A 21063-nucleotide genomic window follows, 5' to 3' on the forward strand; every position below is an offset into this window, starting at 1 on the left:
ATAACAAATACAGATTTAGCCAATTTAGTTGACCCTTTTTTTTTAATTTATTTATTTATTTTATTTTTTTTGCCAACCGAAAACAATTTAGTTGACTTCAATGTCTCTTGATATTTGTTTTGTTCATTCTTTGTGGTTTTGGATTGGAGCTTTTATCCGTTTCGTTTTGCAGTCAACTGTTGGGCTTCATTTTTTAGCTGCCTATTCTTTGCTGGCCTCCTCACTTGTTGTTTTATTCGTTACGACAGTTTATTTGTTTTTCCTTTCTTTTCTGGTAACCTTTCACCGTGGACTGGGCCTTCCATTTCCATTTCTTTTTGACAAAACAAAAAGAACCAGTTACTAAGTGTACCCCACACACCTACCTACCCCACCAAAAATAATAAATTAATTTAGTAATAAAATACCAACTCTGACCAAGCCTTCGTTTTCCCGCGTTTACCCAACTAAAATACCTTTCCTCTTCCCCAACTCCACCTTCTCTCAACTCCCTCTCTCTCTCTCTCTCTCTCTCTCCTCCTCCTCCTATTCCTTCCTTGCGTAACTCACTCACCCAACTCAACCAAAACCAAAACACCAACTAAAAACCCCTTCATTTTCTCCCCACACCCATCTTCTCTCTCTCTCCTCACCCCTCTCATGCCTAACCCCCCGCCATGTCATTGCCCCTCCCCCTCCTCCTCCTCTCGCTCCTTTCCATCCTCCCTCAATCTCTTTCCCTCCCCAAAGGTAAGGAAGCACTATTCATTTGAATTTTTTTTTAGTGTCACCTTATAATATTTAATGTTTAGTATCATTTTAGTTGCCAATTGATTTTGGGTTGGATGCAGGGAAACTAATAAACTGCGGTGCGCCGGTCAAATCCCTGATCGACGGCCGCGAATGGCTCCCCGACACCGGCTTTGTCTCCGTTGGGACCCCTCGGACCCTGACAGCCCCGGTCCTCGTCCCCATCCTCTCCACCGTCCGATCGTTCCCGAACAATCCCCACCGCAAGTACTGCTACACGGTGCAGGTCTACCGCAACGCCAGGTACATGGTCCGCACCACCTACTACTACTACGGAGGCCCCGACGACACCCCGCCGGTTTTCGACCTGATTGTAGACGGCACCCTCTGGGCCGTCGTTAACACCACAGAGGACTTCGCAAAAGGCATGTCGACTTACTACGAGGGGGTCTTCCTCGCTCAGGGCAAGACCATGAGCGTGTGTCTCGGGTCGAACAATTACACCGAATCTGACCCGTTTATCTCCGCCCTGGAGTTTGTGATTCTCGAAGACTCACTCTACAACTCCACGGATTTCAAGTCGTACGGCCTCGGCTTGGTTGCAAGGCACGGCTTTGGCTACACTGGACCAGTCATTCGGTATGTGCCTTTCTTCTTTCTTTGTTCAACTCGTAAATTCGTAAAGTCATACACTTGGAAGTCAAATTTGTGTGAGCTTAGAATCTGAAAATTGGGTCTTTTTCAGATACCCAGATGACAAATTCGATCGGTTTTGGGTGCCATTTGAAGGCCACAATCCCATCAATGTAAGCAACACGAATGTGTCTGTTTCTGACCTGTGGAACTTGCCCCCGTTGAAAGTTTTCCAGAGCGAATTGACGACCGGGCAAGCTGAAACTATGGAGTTGAATTGGCCTCCTGGGTCGGTTCGGGAATCGACCTACTACATTGCTCTGTACTTTGCTTTAGGGATGTTGGGGTCGAGGGTTTTCAACATCAGCATCAATGGTGTGCCATATTATAAGAATTTGGATGTGACCCCAGAAGGGCTTGTGGTCTATGCGCGCAAATGGCCTCTTTCTGGTGTTACAAGGATCACTTTGACTCCCTCTGCTGGGTCAAGTGGCGGTGCTCTGATTAATGCTGGCGAGGTGTTTGATGTGCTGCCTCTTGGAGGAACAACTTTAACTCGAGACGGTATGCTTATCTTTGATGCTATTGGGTTCGTATTTTGATTTTGAACCAACCCACATGCTAAATTTTTTTATCTTGGCATATTCAGATACCAACTGTTAGATGCCATTTTGTTCCTAGGCTTATGCAAATATGAACTATTAGCTCACAAATTAATCTCACATCTCCAAGATGAGTGAAATGTGTTCGGATAAGTTGGTTGGTTTTCATATTTTATGGCAGTCAGTTTAGTGATGTCAATTCTTACTGGGAATTGGCTTTCTTTCCACAGTTATTGCTTTGGAAAGTGTAAAACAGAGGATTCAGAACCCTCCATCTGACTGGAATGGTGATCCTTGTTTGCCCCGTCAGTACTCGTGGACAGGCATTACATGCTCTTCTGGCCCTCGACCTCGTGTGGTCACTTTGTGAGTTGAAACTTGTTATAATCATTCATATTGCTAATCAAGTACTTCCTTATCTTTTCCTTTTTTTTCTTCTGTCTCAGCTTGCTTATCCTAATATCTGTTTCCTCCTTCTTCCAGAAATCTGACGAGTATGGGCCTTTCAGGATCGTTATCACCTAGTTTTGCCAATATGACCGCATTGTCTAATATGTAGGTTTCTGAAAACTGAACTGTCTATTTAAATTGACAGAAAGAAAAAAAGTATTTGTTGAATGCCTGATTAATGATTTCATTCTTTCGACAGCTGGCTTGGGAAGAACAATTTTTCAGGGCCTATTCCTGATCTCAGTTCATTGAAGGGACTGGAGAAACTGTAAGTTGTGGCAATTTACTTTCCCCCCAGATTTTATTTTTGAACTTACAATGAAACACATGATAGCATATAGAACTATTAGCACATCAGCCACTATAAATGGAATCATAGATGTCAGTGACCTCAATCTATAACAAATATTACTTGGGGTTTGACAGAGTGACTAATATTTTGGGGGTTTCTTATGTGATACTTTGTCATTGCATTGATTGTCACAACTAAATATTCGGAACCTGAGTCTCCTTTTACCTTGACCTGTTGCCTGAAGTATGTTCTTTCTCTGATCCAATGTTTGTTCATTTTTTCCTCATTTAAGGCACTTGGAAGACAATCATTTTAGTGGAGATATCCCCTCATCGCTCGGGAACATTGTTAGCTTGCATGAACTGTAAGTATCAAACTATCAAAGTTGTTTCTTTGTTGGTTCTTGGTATTAATTTGAGATTTTTACTTGCATTTTCTACAATGTCTCTTTGTATAGAAATTGAATGAGAAAAAATTTGGTTTATTATTTTATTATTAGGTTAAGCTTAAGCTCAAACAAATATACTGTTTGATTATAGAATTGTTAGCATTGTAATTTACTGGTGCTAAAAGTTAGTTGTAATTGCTTTGAGAACTTTATGATGTAAAGTTCCTTTGGTTGAAAATAACTTACGGTTTAAGCCCAGTATCTGCGACCTCCCCATTCTCCTATTGTTGGAAACACCTACTTCTCAAGGCATATTAGAATCAGAATTGCTTCAACTAAAATCTGCATGTTCTGTCTGTTTTGTTGGTGGGAAGGAACTGCCATTAGAAGCGTTTCATGGTCTATACCTTCTAATTTGACAAAGGGATTCTCACCAAGTTTGGAAATATGCACGTACGTTTATATCTATGTATAGGACTAGAATGTTATGGATGCTTATTGTTACTGGTTTCAGATGTAGATATTTATCCGAATTGATACATTGTTTTCCATTTTTATTGAAGATATTCTAAATTACTATGTTTCTTGCTGATAATTCAGATTCTTTCCCAATTATTATGCTAACAATGCTGTTAGATGACAACGCAGCTGGGCAAACTGTTTTTTCCTTTCTTTTTTGTTTTTTTTTTTCTCCTTTTGGGTTGGGGGTTCTTGCACATGTGGTGATTCTGCTCGTTGCTTTATGTTTCTGAGTTTCTGACCTGTTCCCTTGTCTCTTTCAGCTTTTTACAAAACAATAATCTGACTGGTCAAGTTCCTAGTAGCCTTACTGGAAAATCTGGGCTGGACCTAAGGTAGTTGAATGTCCACTAGTCTTCCCACTTAAACCTTATGAATTGCACTTTAAGCTGATTGTTTTGATTTTCATTTCAGGACTTCTGGAAATTCTTTGTCCGCACCTCCACCTTCTTGAACAGCTAGTATATGCATTCAAAGGTTGCCGTGGCTGCTTTTTTTTTTTTTCTTGGAGAAACTTGATCCATACCTACATGAAGAGCTCTCAAACATTCGGATGGGAAATTTGCCCTTGCCAGCTCTTTGATCCCAGAGTCGAAAGTTCTCGTGCTTAGCTGTCTTTAGTTTTGATAGGATTCAAGGTCTTCAATGAAACTTAAGTCTGCAGTTTTATGCCCGATTGTTCATGTACAGTCATTTTGATTCGCTGGTTTCTTGGTATAATTGGTTGCTGTTCATAAGTTGTTCATATTAATTTTCCTTATTCTTTAATACAGGTTTTCTTTTTCTCTTTCCAATGTACACCCTGAATTTAGACCAACAAGGAAAAATGTACACAATGAATATGTTGGTTTGTTATATTTTTGTAAAGTGATTGGTGTTGTTTTTTCATGTCTTCATCCCTTGACTTTATCATCTACCAACGATAATTCAATACTCTGTCTTTAAGCAGAAAAACTTATATGAAACTGGGATAGTTGCTATCCCCGCCCAATCATGCTATGTCAAGTGAAAAAGTTATCACACATAGCATAATATGAATGGCCAGAAATATATACCTATTTTCCACAAGTGTTACTCGTGTTTAAAGTCAAATATCAGATTCCTGCTGCTGCCATGCCTCACATGTTGGACCCACTGAGTCACAGATTTGCATCTGCATGTTGCATGACTTCTCACTTTCTAGTGGCTTATTTAGGAGAGCCAGTTGGCAGAAAACTGTATGTACTTTTGGCAATACAAGAAGTACCAAGTAATTAAACAAATTTTGTTAATATTGAGCCACAAACTAGAAAGTTAGCATTTACATTATGATTTTTCAGATCCACCATAATCAACACTCTAAACATGAGACAAATCTTAAATGAAACCCAGAAAGAAGAAAAAAAAATTGAGAAGGCAATGAACATATTGGACAATGCTGTAGATCAAACCAGCCTCTTCTTTCTACCAAATTCCTAAATGCTCTCACCTCTCTAGCCTTCCTTTCCTGAGAGGAAACAAAGGTGGCAAGGAAGTGCTCTTCACCTGTGTGCAAATTGGCACATTGATCATTGGCCTTATTCTTATACTGGCTGATCTTGTTCTCTCCAACCCTTTCTTTATCCTCTTCATGTACTTCTCTTTGTTCCCCATCCCCTCCTTCTCTTGATCTGCTGTTGCTGCATCAGCAAATGAGCTCGAAGAAGACGTCGAAGAGGAGGAAGAAGAAGATGGGGACAGTGATGAAGCGCGCTGCTTCTTGAGCTTCAGCAACTCTTTCCATAAAACGGTGCACTTAGGTGGCCTTGGAGAGGGGTCATCATCAACAAACCAACTCCCTCTGCTCTCCTCCTTGTTCACCCCTTCCTCATTCTCATCTCCCTCAACATCTTTGGTTTTGAGGCTAAGCTTGCTGAGCCTCTCAGCATGCTGCTTTTGCCAAAAGGGAAGGAGCTTCCCTTCAAAAAAAAGCTCATCTGCAGATAACATGGTATGGCTACTCACATTGCTTGAGAGAAACTCGAATTCTGGGTTACGTACCTTTTGATCACACTCCATTATAAGATCTTGCTCACCTTGATGGGCATTTGGGGTGATGGAGATGAAGTTATTTTCGTCGAGGAATTCGGCAGAGAACGAAATCCGGGGGCTGGAAGGTGTGTCCATGGATCTAGAGGTTGCCTGAACAATTTCTAGGGACACCATTTTGGTTGTGTTTTGGGCTGGTTGGTGGAGAGTGTTTTTGAGCAAATGCATGAGGGATGTGATTTATAAAGGGAAGGAGATGCTTTTAATGTTTCAGTAATTTGTTAATCTCTGTGTTTTTGTTGTTGCTAGTTATCGTTTGGACGGTGAGATTATAAAAATTAGGTGGTCTGGTGAAGGCGAAACATGAGAGCTCAGGTGCTGTTTAGAATATAGAAGCAGCACATGGACAACTTTATCTTGGAAACTCAAAGACAAAAAGCTTTTTTTACCTTTAGTTTCCCATACAATTTTTCTTCGAAAATCCCAAATATCATTAGAAAAGGTACAAAGTAATCCTGGAAAAGGGAAATTTTCTTTTTGGTCAAAAACCTGGAAAAGGATTTAACCCATGCTATTATTGATTATTATTTAGTATAAAAAAAGAATATAGAAAGTGAAACATTATATTAACCAAAAAAAAAAAAAGCATATCATATATGTGATAATTTCTTTCCAATATAATTAACTCTACATTTATTGCAGTGTATCGGATAATCCGATATTAAGGGAAGGGAAAATTGAACCTAGGATTTCGGGTACAAGATTAAATGCTCTTAATCACTTAAGGCTACAAGTCCCACACAGGATAATCTTAAATTTGGGGAAGTTGGGTTGTCTTGGATAGACATTATGACAGAAATTGGTAAAGTTTGGTTACTTAAATAGAATATAATCTTAATGCCTTCCATGCTTGCCTTCCTTTCTTTTCTAGCTAGATATAGAGTAGGGTAAATCCTGAACTTTTCAAGATACATGCAATATTTTGGCAGGGATCTTCTGCTTTTCAAATTAAGAAAAGAAAGTTTGGTGCATGGAGTTTTAAATTAGGATTATCTCTGAGCTTAGTGGAAATTGATCTAATTGAGTTTGGATTAGTCAAAGAGAGAGGAGCTTTGTTAGTTTGACTCCCCTGCTTACAGGGGGATATAACATGGTAGGTGTCCCAAGCATGTGGTCACATGAGAGTTATTTTCTGCCATGTGATCTCTGAATCAAAGATACATTTTTCTTGATGACCAAAATACCCTTTGATGGGCTTTGACTGTTTCTGGTATTTTATGTAAATTCTCCCATCCTGGTGTGTGTTCTTGTCATCTGGAAGGGTATTTCAAGTGGTAGATATCATGTTCATGGCTTAAAAAGCTTCCATCAAGATTTGGGCAGTTGTAATTAAATCAAGACAGCTAATCAACATTGGAGGTAAATCTTGTGATTATTAAACGTAGTTATTCGCTGTGATCATTTAAGCAAAAGCACATAAACCAGAGAGCATTCTGTGGTCCTCCTCTGTCCTCTCTTGTATAATTATTTCTTGTTTGTTGTGTCTTTGTTCTGCGACGACTGAGGGAGACAATAATGTGTCAAAGTGTTTGTTTACTTGCTAATCTAATAAACAACAAGAACCATCATGTGATACACAAATCATTCAAATTTTAGCAGTGATCAATTGATGCACCATTTCATCACAACACATTCACGTAATCGGTTTAGTGAAGACTTTCTTCATAATTAGGTTGAAATGTTATGTGTCTTGTAGATGTTGTTCACGTGATAAAGTGATCGTGAAATGAATCGTGCATCGCGAGTAAGAAAGGAGCATTTAACCTGTGGAAGTGAAGGCTAGTAGGCAAGGCACTATACATCTACAGAAGAAAACTGGCTACAGAGTTATGACAGACAATGATCAGTAAAGGGTTAAGAGACAAGAACATATATACACAATAATAGTACATTCCTATCTGTCAAAGACGTGACCAATTCGATCTTGTTAGTTTGGAGAAATATTGGGACCACAAGTTTTGGTGTTCTAGGCAATTATGATTATAAAAGGAGTGATTTCAAATGCAAACCAATAAATAAAAACTGCAAAGGCAAAGCAATGTGGCTGGCTAAAGACTGTACAAGACAAGAGTTGGGGGGACCATTAATTAGCATTGACCATTTTATTAAATTAGAGAGGAGTTTACTCTGGTTTCATCTAAATCCTAGCTGTTAGTACATGAAACAGAGGAGATCAAATATTAATTACACATTATTTATTTTATACTCTATCATTCAGATTTAGCACTCTCTACTCTCTAGTGTGTGTGTATAAGAGAGAGAGAGAGAGAGAGAGAGTTTGATGCAAACATTGTCATTTGTAAGACTCAGGCCAGACAGTATAATAGGTTAGGTGGATTATATTGAAATTGAATCATCTGGGTAACTGATTTCGTTAGGCATTCAGAAAAGAAAAAAATATTTAACAATAAATGGATTTTCTATATTCCCTCAGGTTAGCCGAAATTATGAGAAAGGATTAGGATTTGGATACGTTCAAGGTTTGATTCCCTTTAATATGTAAGATTACAAAATAATATTTTAAGTACTCTAATGTACAAGAAAGGGAATCAAACTTGAGTGCAAAAGGACGGACACACTATAATAGGATTATAGGACGCCAACAGGACCTAGTAAAGTGAAAAAGGCCTTGACTTGCAGACAAATTGTCTCACGTTTAAACCTCCATGACACCATGGTAGTGTGTGTGTGAGAGAAGCTCTCATTCTCTTGTAATTTAGACAATCGTTTGTATTAAAAAATAAGATCATAAAAGAGCAGAAAATGAGGGCTAACTGAAAAAGTGGTGGATTTCAATGTGGCATCCACAGCTTGCTGTTGGCAAGGCCCCATGCTCAAGGCTAACTTTACACATGCATTGCTATCAAAAGGCCCCCATTTCTACAGTATCAGCAGCCACGGATTGGGTGGCCCAGAGACAGACATAATTGTACTGTAATAATTTTCAACCGTGCCTCGCCCAGAGTTTGTATATCGTAGCTTCGCATTGGGCCTTGCACTTGAAGTATAAATAAACCATGAATATTTATAAATTAAGGAGGCTTTTACGCTACATAACAGAACCAGCTGCAATTAGGTATCGAATAAATTCACAACAAATTGTGAAGACACCTACAACTAGACGAAAAATTAATTGGTAGTTACCAGGTGAACATAAATTTTTGCAATGAAGAACATGAGCATTATCATCGGGCCGTGAATGTGGGATTGCTTTGAGGAGTGTTAATTAAATCTCTGCAGTCTTTCTGACTAATCTACTATATTATACTTGATGTCTGCTACTAAATGCTCAGCCCTAATAATACTACTTAAATTTATAATTGCCAATTGTTAAAGCTACACAAAAGTTTCACTCTGACACCTTCAAATCAATTGAATTAATTAAAGGAAGCTAAGGCTAGGTTTGGTACTATCTTACAAAACGTGTCGAGCGTGTTCGTCTCATATTGAAAAATTAAGAGTCTTAGTCTGCGTTTATAAGGAATTGGATTATTCCCCCCATTGCCAATTGATTTTGAAGTAAAACCTCAACTTTCTTTAGTACGTGTATGGTTTTAGAGCCTTTTTCCATCTTTCGTTGTGGAATACCCTGCACAAAAATAATATAAGAGGCAACGCCTCCCTTAATTAATAAATACATAAACCAAATGATCAAACAAACACAAAAGCTAGGACAAATTTGTGTCTTCTGCTTCTACTTTTTGTGATCGAATACCGATTTCTAGCTACCACTGATTGTTTGTGGATGTCGCAATGTGATTATGTTGGGTAAAGTAAACGAATTGTTAATCATAAAAGCAGACGGGCCTCAAACATTTCAAAACACCTCAAGCATCTGATCTAATCTAACTGCAGCTAGCAAACATTTCAACCACTCAACCATACGAGAAGGTTATGTGTTGAGGGAGAGGTGCAAAATCATGCCAAGCTGCCCCTTGTGCATAGCTTTATATGATCATGATCAGAGACTAGACTTGTTCAGACAAACCATTGTCTAATTAGTTCAAGTATCTTATCATTACAACTAAGGGTAAGTGAGACAGAAAACTATACGTAGTTGGTATGTTTCTGTGGTTGTCATTCGCTCATTCCTCTCCTCACCCCCCAACTACCACCACCACAATTTATTTATTTTTCTTTCTATTTTTAATCTGGTTTTCAACAAGATTGATTGCTTTTATGGTTCATGATCGTCATTTTAGAATTTAGATTTTAGGTTTTGAATCTTGGATTTTGAACGGTCCAAAATTTAAGACTAAAAACTTAAAATCAAAACGATTAATTATGTCGTTAATTTTCTTATCTTACCAATTATCCATTGATTTCCAAAAGTATTATATGAGAACTCCAATCATAAGACTCTGTTTGGTTCATGGGAAATGAGACTTGGGAATAGGAAATCAATTGTTTTTTTGTCCCGTTTGGTTCACGGAACGAATTTGTAGGGAAATCATTTCCATGTTAGTTCCCAATAGATGGGAAATAGAATATTCTTTTCCCATGTTTGGTAATATTGGAAAAGTAATCGGGAGATATTACTTTATTTCCTTTCCCATGTTTGTTTTGAGTATAAATAGAAAACAAAGTTTGTATAAATTTTCCATTATATATTAAATCAAATTAAAAAAAATGCATTTAATGATATATTATAATTCTAAATTGTTAATGATGACAAAATAGTCATGAAAAATATTTATTTAATATTTGCTCATTTTCCCAAACTTTCCTATGATGAGGAAAAACAAAACCCAATTTGGGAGGATGACTTTACTTTCTCCCCTACTTTCCCATGAGTCAGGACGATTTTCTATGTCTGACTTACCAAACATGGAAAAGTAATTGATTTCCATTCTCAAGTCTCATTTCCATGAATCAAACGCGGTTTTCCATATTTGGTAAGTTCGGTATGAAAAATAGTTGCCTTGTACATGTGAAATTAGGGATAAAGTGAAGCTCTCCTTCCTCCTTGCATTTTGTTTTTCTCCTCATGAAAGAGGAAAATAAGTCAACATAAAATGCACATTTTTCATAATAATTTTGTTCCCATTAACAATTTAAAATTACAATATAACATTAACCGCAAACCAAACGGGGCTAAGAATAATCTTGCCAATTGTTTTTAGCAAAAGAGCAATGTTTACAAGATAGTTCGTTATCTTGATAACAATGAACACAAGTTTGATCAAAGCGATCAATATCAATCGATTAAGTGGATATAAATTTTTCTTCTGAATTGATTGAAAATCAACTTCGATAATTTTTGGCAAAAGATCAGTTTCTTTAGCTAGGATCCACGTGTCCAAAATCTCAGATTTTTTAAAATAATGCTTATTGTATTTTTATAGAAATGCTTACAATATTTTTCGGGGGGCTTTTCTTTTTTTGATAACGTGGAAAAACTTTCAGTACGAAGGAGAAGGACCACGCAAATTAGTACAATAAAGTTCATGTGACTTGTCTCTCTGGATCCATGTGAAAAACCTTTAATGCCCAGCTATAGAAGACAAATAATTATAGATGTGACTACATTTCACTTTTCTCAACTCCGATCGATTATATATGGCTAATTTCCATCCATCTTATGTGACGCAATGTGTTGGTCTAGAAGGTTTGAGGGCCACTCTTGCACTATCATGGAATGTTACGTACCTACACCCAGGGACGGATTTAAGATTTTAAAATAGAGTAGGTTAAATTTATCTTATGTACACACTAGAAAGTGGAAACATATAAAGTGCAACTACTGCAGTGTACCAAATCATTCTTTTATTTATTTATTTTTTTCACTTAAAGGAATTATGTGTGAAGAGGGATATCAGTGAAAGTGAAATTACCAGTAAACTGTTCATAAAAAAATAAAATAAATATAAATAAGTCAGCAGAGATATCATACACAAGAATGTTTTAGAATAGTTAAAGAGAATTCAATTCATTAATTTGTCTTATCTTCTTTTCCTTGAGTGTATTATTGGGCTAAATTAAATTTTTGGCATGATTTTCATTAGTAGGCATGGTTGGACTAAATTAAATTTTTGGCTGATAAAATAAGCCCAGGTTAATCTCCTTCTTGAGACCGTCTCCTACTTACACTGAAATATTACTGTGACAATATTTCAAATCAATCACACATTATTAATTCATTTTAACTTTTTCATGTAGATGTTTTACGTTGCATAAAAGAAGTTCTCCATTGGTAGACATAGATATTGTTCCACCGTCTACATATGAAGGTACTGTACTAGTAGTAGTACGTGGTATGAAAGGGGTGGCTGATGTTTATTCAGAGGGCCTGGATCTCATATTTATGATCCATTGGTATTATTTGCCATGGATGGTCCACATGAAAACGAGTTAGATTCAGAATGTGTCATCGGTCTGACAACGACAAACTATCTGGTGCCAATTGATGTGATTTGTCCCTCTCCACATATTTGACGATTTATTGCCAAAATGCATTAACAAAGCAATCTTAAAAAACCTTTGATTATTGTGAAGAAATAACATAGCTAAAATATCCTTAAACATCATTATGTACCCTCATTTTTGGGCCAATACCAAACCCTAGTCTTCCTTTCTCTCAAAACCCTTATAGAACCGTTTTCACTTTGAAGAAGAGGAAGTTAATGTTCTTCCTCACTTCTCCCTCTCCCCTATTCTCTTCCTCCCTCTCTTCTTCCCTCATTTTCAAAGACAAAATTTTTCCCTATTTGTCTTTGTTTTGTTATTATTTTTCTCCAAGCATCACAGACGGCTGCGTGTTGGCATCTCCACCTGCGCTTCAACATCGAATCTCCACTACCATCCTTTTTGCAGTCTCTTTATGTTCATAATAAATCACATAGACTCTTTGTGTTCTATGTGTAGTTTTCACTTCTCTTTTTGGGAGAGCTTTTTACCTCTCCTTTGTGAGAGCTTTTCATATCTCATTTGTGAGAGTTTTATTTGTATTGTTATGGCTTTATTTTTTCAAGTTTTATTTTTTTTGATTATTCTGAGTTTGCAATCTTAGTTTGGATGTCTATGCCAGAGTTTTTTCGATCATGCGTGATCGTTAGTGAAGGCGTATCAGATTGTCTTAATTTTAATGTTAGACCACTTTGTTATTGTAATGGCCTTTGTGTGGCTAGTGGCTTTTTTTAGCTGAATTATGGCAATCCTAAAATTGCTCCACAAAAAAAAACATCATTATGTGCTAGTGTGACATATAATATTAACCAATTTCATTGGAACAATCATATTAAACTCAATAATCAATATATAAAGATTTTAATTATGTTTGTTTCTTGGCATCAAGATTAATTAAGGAATGAGTTTAGCACTTTAAGAATGTGTTTTCCTATATGTTTGGTTAGCGCAAATTACTTTAGATTTGGCTTTCCTATAAATATCTAAACCCCATTGAACGGAGAGGTTTTACAAATTGAATGTAAGAGTTTGTGGTTTAACCCTAGAAATGAACTCTATAATATTAAATCATGATAAAATGATTTCATTTTCAAAACAATTATAAATCTCATTCGTTGGCTTCTAAAAACTTATTCCAATAGTGTAGAATTCTCAAATTTTGATAATTTAAAAGAAGTACAATCTGGAAATAACATGTTCTGAATTAGATAAGGAGGTTCTTCAATTCTAATGTAAGATTTTGGGTTTCTCATTCTTACATTATGGTTTTAGCCCTAGAAATGGACTTTATAATAAACGAGCCAACAGATCTCAAATTCGAATCCTTATGACACTTTAGTAGTGTGAGTGTGTGTGAGATTCTCCTATTCCTTGCAATTTAGACTATCGCTTATATTAAAAAATGAATGAGTGTAGAATTCCCAAAATCAGATGGCTAATGAAATGGTGCCCCGACCCAATTAAGTACCTCCACCAACAAAGATTTGGATCATCCATATGAGAAGCCTATAAGATGGATGCTCTATATATCGTCCAGATAGTTTATAAACTGAAACTTTATTAGATTTGAAATGCCATAAATAGGAAGTTGGCAACTACTTTGCCAGCTTCCCTTATTAAATATCCACCGTCTTATCCAATCACAATTGCTGAAGCTTCCTCTCTAATAATCTCTCCCCACATGGCTGACCTCAAGTCAAGCCTCAACAAACTGAAATGACCATGTGCCTTTTTCTTTTAAATTAATTAATAAATTTTTTTTTTTCTTCCCATAATTACAAGTCAGAACTCGATCAAATTCATTCATAGAAGAAAAGTAAAAAGCAAGAAAAATCATACACATTTCCAGAAAGGAAAAAAAAAAAAGCTGATCTAGCTAGCAGCCTGCTCATGAACATAACGGTCCTAAAAAGTTATGACACCCGAATTCATCGTTAAAAGAAAAACCCAAAAGCCAAAAGCATAGCAAACTCCCATATGCTACAATGATTTTTTCGTTAAATTCATTCACATTTTTGGTCAACAAAACGGGAACCAAACACAGCCTAAACAACAAGATTATACAGATTTCAAGTTCCGAGGCTAAACAGTACTCACAGACAGAGACATTTAGCTAATTTGATGCTCAATTTGAGAGACCAAATCCAAATGAGTAGTTTCCAAAATACCATCATATCATATCCATCCCCATCACATGCATGTCATGCATGTCATGCATGCAGATGCAGCTTTTTCATGAGACCTCGGGCATTTGGAAAACAGACGCAGAGATAAAAAAAACTTGTACAGATCTATTTATCTAGACGAAATCAAATTTAATTAATTAATTCATTCATCAAATTCTAATATAAGTCAAATTAATTAATTAGGTTGGATCTCAAATCTCATCACTGACCATGGCACATAGCAGCACTCTTGCTCTGAACCACCAAGGAGTTCTTGCAATGAGCAATTGCACCTTGAATTGCGCTCTGAAGCTCCTCCATCGACGACACTGAACTGTTGCCACCACTCGTACCCAAACCCGAGCCTGAACCCGTTAACCCGGTAGTACGGGAGAGAACGCCTGAGTGGCTTGGGGAGCACCTCATGGAAGAAGGGCAGCTCGAAACGCTGCCCCTCCTTCTTGGGTACCTCAGGTTACCCGAGAAGGACTGAGAAACTAAGCCATGACTGCTGCCACCACAATCTTTATTATTTCTCGTGGCGCATTTTTCTGCTGAGGTTTTTGTGGTCGTGATGATGCTTAAGCCGCCTCCTCCTCCTCCTCCTACTCCTCCCATTTTCTGTTGCTGTTTTTGGGAGAGTTTTTCATACAAGGGCTTCACCTTCTTCAAGTATTTGCTAAAAACCTCCTTGGCAGTCAAACTCATACGTTTCGGCTTCGCTGATGATGCATTATTGGATCCGGGCCCCACCATGTTGTTGTTGTTTTGCTGCTGGTGATCTGGAACATTGTTGTCTTTCTGTACTTTCGGCTCCTTCTTGAACACGGACGAGAATCTCGACAAGGAGAAGTACTTCTTCCTCGAAACGGCATCGTTGTTGCTGGCGGTGTGCTGCACTGCGTACTTGCTGCTGCTGCCGAGGCGCTTGTAAGACTCGTCGTTGGTGTCCTCGGCGACGGAGCTGGGGCGAGAGGAGCCGCAGGACTGGTCTGCGAGGAGGCCGAGGTCGCTGGCGAAGGAGGAGGTGGAGTCACGTGACTCATTGGAGCTGCTGGCGGTGGAGTCACGTGAGGTGGTAGTTTCGGAGGATGAGCAGTTGTAAGACGATGACGCGGAGGAGGGCAGGTGGAGGGTGCGGACCATGGAGAGGCGGGGGGAGAGGTGGAGGGGGAGGAGCTGGCCTTTGTAGAAGAGCTCGTCGGCGGGGCAGAGGGTGTTGGAGGATTTGCGAGGAGAGAGAGAGATTGTGAACTCGAAATCTGAAGAGGAGGAGGAAGAGAAAGAGTGGGTTGGGGAGGGCGGTAGGGTTTGGGATTTTTGGTGGGGATGATGAATATGATGATGCTTCTTCACTTTGATCATGTTCATCTCATCATCTTTTCTCATCATCTTCATCTCCATTATCTTTGTTTGAAGCAAAAACAAAAACAAGAACCAAAAAAGAAAAAAGGAAGAAAAAGAAGAAGGGAAGCTACATAATGGTTTTTGTGAGTTTGAGAGGAGGGGATGATATTAATGGGTTTTGTTTTGATGTGAAGTTTGGGTGGTGGTTCGTGTTTTGTACGTCAAAAGTGGTGTGGATCTGGGGCTGGGTTTTGGAAGGGCTCTTACCAGCTCACATGGGATGATGGGGGTTTGAAGTTTGAACCTTTTCTCTCTCTTTCTTTTTGCTGACTGATGTGGTGTATGATGAGAGAGAGAGACACGGTAGAGTACAGGTGATTAGATGATATATGAAGGGTTAGGTGTCACGTGCCTGAAACGTGAAAGGTGGGGTTTACTTCACGTTATTCTAATTTATAATCTATAAGATATCTTTGTTGTGGGGAGAGAGAGAGAGAGAGAGAGAGAGAGTTACATGAATCGAAGAAGCAGGGCATGCTGCTACGTGCTCTGCTGCTGGCTCATTTGATCATCATAATAATTATACGGTCTTCATCTTTTATAGATTTAATTTTTATACGTTATAATCTTAAATCTTATTCGACGTCATTTAGACACGAAATGAATCAACTATTGGTCTAGTGATACTTATCTTTTTACGGTAAATTACATACCAAATCACAATCATATGTTTACAGAGCTGCTGGTTATATATATATATGCACTCCTGTATGCTTTGGACATGTGCAAATCATGATTTCTGATAAAAACCTGCCGATTGCATTACATTATTGGGTCAACTAACTTCTAGTTAAAAGCCTTGAGCTCATCTGATCATTTGCATGCTGTTCTTCATAAAGTTGTGATTTTTTTATTAGCAAGTGATCAGACATAGAGCCCACGGTACTTTTATTTGTAAAATCTGATGCCTGCCCTGTCATGCCAGATAAGATGTGGTAGATTTGACCTTGTTGATCCATCTGGCATTAAACTTTTGCTTTGCACAGGGAAATTGTTGCTTCATACAAATATAATTAATCAAATCAAATGTGATAAAAATAATGAAATAGTAATTTATTAAGGAGGTCACTCTGTCCAGGAAAATTAACTAGATTCTCATGACATGAGATTTGCTCTCCAATCCCAGAATCATAGTAGAGAAGAAATAGCTTTTCGAGGCATCAAAAAGGTAATCTTGAACGAAAACAAAATTAATTGTAGTTAAACTTGCCAGCTACGAGGTATGAATACGTATACTATAATATTTCAGCAAATTAGTGGAGATTAGAGCCATGATTAATGCTATATGAAGTAATTGATTTGTACTAGTAAAGAGATCATTGGGTCGACTTGGAGCATTTTTCTCTGAGTTTTACAGGTCAATTGGATTGGACGTGAACGGCCTTTGGAACCTTTACTATGCATCCAAAATGCCCCTTTACTATGGCTAGCTATCCATTTAACTGACATTCAATTTCAGTTAAAAGCCTATCGTGCATGAAATTTAAGGGTGTGTTTGAGAGTGTTTTTGGAAGGGCAAAAGTACTTTATGACAATCAAAAACACTTATGACTGCATTTATTCCAAAAATAAACTCAAAGAGAGTTTTTGTAACTTATTCCAAAAAGAAAGAAACTAAACCAGTCATATTGCAACCATGTTGTCACAAAGCCGACTCGTTGTCTACAATTACTAAAAGATAACATATATACACCAATCGACTTTCTTTTTTAGCAAAGATAGCCAGATACACCAAAAATGAATAGATATGCAGGGATTTGTTACAAAAATACTCCATAAAAGAGCTAACAAAATAGAGATGATGATGGAGAGGGAAGCAAAGAGGATGGGAAGGGAAGGAGGTGAATAGAAAATGAAAAAGAGAAGAACAGAGGATAAAAAGTATGGTAGTCACCACCCCAAAAGGGGTGGCAAGCGGCTAGGGGTTTTCACTCTTATGTTTTCCCACGTAGGTTTAAACACGTTTGGTATTTCATCCCACCATGACCTTTAATTTGAATGCAAAAATGTACCATGACCTTTGATTTAGCCAAAAAGAGAAAAACAAATAGTGGATGTGTCAATTATTGTTCCAAAGAAATAGTGTTAGCATGAGCTTTTTGTGCTGCATCACGTGATTTTGGCTTCTCTAATGTCCTTTTTGCTTAGGTATTACTCTTAACGTGGACAAATCAACATATATACAGTATCCTATATGCCGAGATTAAAGGCGACTTCAAACTTCTGAATTATTTGATTATGAGTACAAAGTCTTAGGACGTTTCTCCTTGCTAGTTAATGGCATTATATCCACTTGCAATTTGCTCATATGTTTTTCCAGAAGCCAGTTAGTTACTGTATATGGTTAATTAATACCCTTGTGCTCGGATTAGAGCATCAATTACCCGCATAAAAAAAACATGCGTATTTCATATTTCATAAATTTGTCTTTCTATTTTTCTCGTAACATGACTTATTATTTGATAAAAAAGATAAACAAAAATGCTTATGAAATATGTTGTATGGAAGGTTTTACTCCGTCCGCACACATTGGAGGGAAAAAAAGAGCTGCACACCTATGGAACTTTTTCATTTTTCATTCTTTTTAGACTAGTAGCTAGGCCTACACACCTAATGGACGTTATTATCACGTATAATCTATGTTGCCGAAAAGGACCAAAGCAATAATATTGATGTCTTTGCTTCTCTTCCAGCTAGCAACAGTATTGTTAGTTCCGTTCACTCATTATTCTCTAGCTAGGATTGGTATTTACTGTTTGGGATGTGGATGTGGTCCTAATAGCTAATTAAGCTTCCTCTTATTTCTCCTATTTTGTAGTTGTTGTTGGCTGCTCAAACAGGTAAAGCCTTTTGCTCATATCAAGTTGACAAGTGTCATCTTGCATAAAAATATTAGGGCTTGATTGTTACACATGGACTGTCTTGATATGGACTATGCTTAGAGACTGTCTTGGTTTAGTCTAAGCTGGATAACACTTATCTTGCGTTTGGTGTATGCTTGGACTATGATTAGATTTTTTTATTTTTTCAAATATATATATATGTATATATGTATTTTATAATATATATATAATATATGTATATATACATACATGTATAATATATATATATATATATAATATATGTGTATATACATACACAGTCTCATTCTATTGAAGGATCTTTCAAATAATTTTATTTGAGGATCTCTCAAATAATTTTATTTGAGGGACGCCCTTTAAGGTACTCTACAATTTTTTTTCCAATGATCCAAACTATTTATTTTTTAGGTATTCATTTATAGATAATCTTTACAAAAACTTAGAAAAATCAGAAACCGTTTTGACATCCAATTGTGTCCTACAAAATCAATGAACACGGTGCTTCAAGAAAGTATTAAAATTTCAATAACTCAATTGAATGGTCAAATGATATAGGATTCAAGTGATTTTTTTTGTAAGGATGATATTTGAATGTGTATCTACAAAATAGACGGTTTCGATTAATGAAATACAATATGGAGTGGGCTCTACAAGAGGTGTCCTTCAATAGAAGCTCTCTGTATACATACATATAATATATATATATATAAAACATATATGTGTATATACATGTATATATAATATATATAACATATATGTGTATGTACATGTATATATGTGTATATAATAATATTATATATTATAAATAATATAAACATATATATATATATATGTGTATATAGGTGTATATATGTATATTATAATATACATGGGTATAATACAATACATATACATATATTTATATATATGTATGTATATTATAATATATAATATAATATATATATGGGTATGTTATAATAATAATAATAATAACATACATGTATATAGATGTATATATGTATATTATAATATATAATATATATGGGTATGTTATTATAATAATAATATACATGTATATACGTGTATATATGTATATTATATATGTAAAAAATATGTATACATATATAATATATGTGTATATAGGTGTATCTATATATTACAATATATACATGGGTATAATACATATACATATATATAAATATGTATATTATAATATATATGGGTATGTTATAATAATAATATACATGTATATATGTGTATATATGTATATTATAATATATATATACACATATAGTATAAATATATAATGTATATGTGTACATATGTGTGTATATGTATATCATACATGGGTATAATATATATACATATATATATATATGTATATATTATATATATTATAATATATTACAATATATATTACATATATGCATGTATGCTATTATGTACATGTGTATATGGGTATATTATAATAATAATATACGTGTATATATCTATATGTATATATATATGTATTATATGTATATATGTGTTTATATATATATATACATGTATATGTGTATATACGTGTATATATGTACATTATAATATATATATATATGTGTATGTACTAATAATAATATATGTTATTAGTATTATAATAATAATAATAATATATGCATCTTATACATTAGTGAACATAGGACTAGTTAATCCTCCATTTCTACATGGGCTTAGTAGTCCCCTCATAAGGAGGTGTTTTTGGTGGGCCTGGTATTAGCAATCCCATCTAAGACTAAAATGAAATGAAACAAACATGGTACTAAATTTAATTTAAGTCAGGCCAAGCCAAGCCTATGTACCAAATGAGCCCTTAGGGTTTTCTTTATCTATCAAGTTAGCTGGTAATGTGTGAATTAAGCAAATTAACTTTGAGAATTAGTGTGGTCCGCTGAGAGTTCATTGGACATTCAATAAAAGGCTTCTAGCTAGTAAAAGTGCTATAATCTGTATAATGTATTATTAATTAGGAATAACAAAATAGTGTTATTCCAATTTTATGGAAGTTTTTTCAAGTAGCTTTTGAAAAGTCAATTTGCCTTGTTCAAAAGTTAAGGTAGATATATTGATAAAAGGACATGACATATATGGGAACAATTCTTAATAAAGTGTTTTTTTTTCTTCTAACCATTTGCCTAACTATTTTGTAAATCCAGTTATTGGAAATAATTTAGTATGTTTGGTAATTCCAGTAATATGAAATGCTTTTTGGCACATGAATTTTATTTTCCATTCCCATAGAAAACCAAGGCCAATATTAAATGCACTTTTTTTCATGAATAATTTGTCCCCATTAGCAATTTAGTCCAACAACAAATATTGTTGGTATTCTTGCCAATTAGGTATAGTTCAGTTAGTTGAGCTGAGCTCAATTGGCCTCAAAGCAGAGGTTCGAAACTCTAATGCACCTAAGAATGTTTGTGTGTAAATCCCCAACCCCCCTATTCCTGCATCCCTCAATCGCTTGTATTAAAAAAAATATTGGCATTCTTTTTTAAATTTATTTATTTTATATTTCTAACATGGTGTA

General features: G+C 36.1%; 3 protein-coding genes across 4 annotated transcripts; 1 reads left to right on the forward strand and 2 right to left on the reverse strand.

Moving 5' to 3' along the window:
- The first annotated feature begins 506 nt into the window (after nucleotides 1-506).
- Nucleotides 507-4501, forward strand: LOC103322826 (Leucine-rich repeat (LRR) family protein). The gene is made up of 9 exons (XM_089046775.1): nucleotides 507-729; nucleotides 831-1368; nucleotides 1475-1926; nucleotides 2195-2330; nucleotides 2448-2519; nucleotides 2614-2682; nucleotides 2999-3070; nucleotides 3877-3948; nucleotides 4028-4501. The coding sequence occupies exons 1-9, from the start codon at nucleotides 657-659 to the stop codon at nucleotides 4065-4067; spliced, it is 1524 nt and encodes a 507-aa protein (XP_088902901.1). The 5' UTR covers nucleotides 507-656; the 3' UTR covers nucleotides 4068-4501.
- A 362-nt stretch (nucleotides 4502-4863) lies between these two features.
- LOC103322794 (uncharacterized) lies at nucleotides 4864-6044 on the reverse strand. Of its 2 annotated transcripts, XM_089046383.1 has the most exons (2): nucleotides 5668-6044; nucleotides 4864-5568 (listed from the first exon to the last, which is right to left on the reverse strand). In XM_089046383.1, the coding sequence occupies exons 1-2, from the start codon at nucleotides 5846-5848 to the stop codon at nucleotides 5078-5080; spliced, it is 672 nt and encodes a 223-aa protein (XP_088902509.1). In that variant the 5' UTR covers nucleotides 5849-6044; the 3' UTR covers nucleotides 4864-5077. The 2 variants fall into 2 exon arrangements, with proteins under 2 accessions (XP_088902509.1, XP_008222951.2); XM_008224729.2 differs by having other exon boundaries at nucleotides 4864-6032.
- An 8019-nt stretch (nucleotides 6045-14063) lies between these two features.
- Nucleotides 14064-15954, reverse strand: MAKR1 (membrane-associated kinase regulator). The gene has a single exon (XM_008224728.2). It carries the CDS (start codon nucleotides 15652-15654, stop codon nucleotides 14473-14475), a length of 1182 nt encoding a protein of 393 aa, XP_008222950.2. The 5' UTR covers nucleotides 15655-15954; the 3' UTR covers nucleotides 14064-14472.
- Between the last annotated feature and the right edge of the window lie 5109 nt (nucleotides 15955-21063).

This window comes from Prunus mume, linkage group LG2, assembly GCF_029339155.1.
Source record: "Prunus mume cultivar Tortuosa linkage group LG2, ASM2933915v1, whole genome shotgun sequence".
Taxonomy (NCBI): domain Eukaryota; kingdom Viridiplantae; phylum Streptophyta; class Magnoliopsida; order Rosales; family Rosaceae; genus Prunus; species Prunus mume.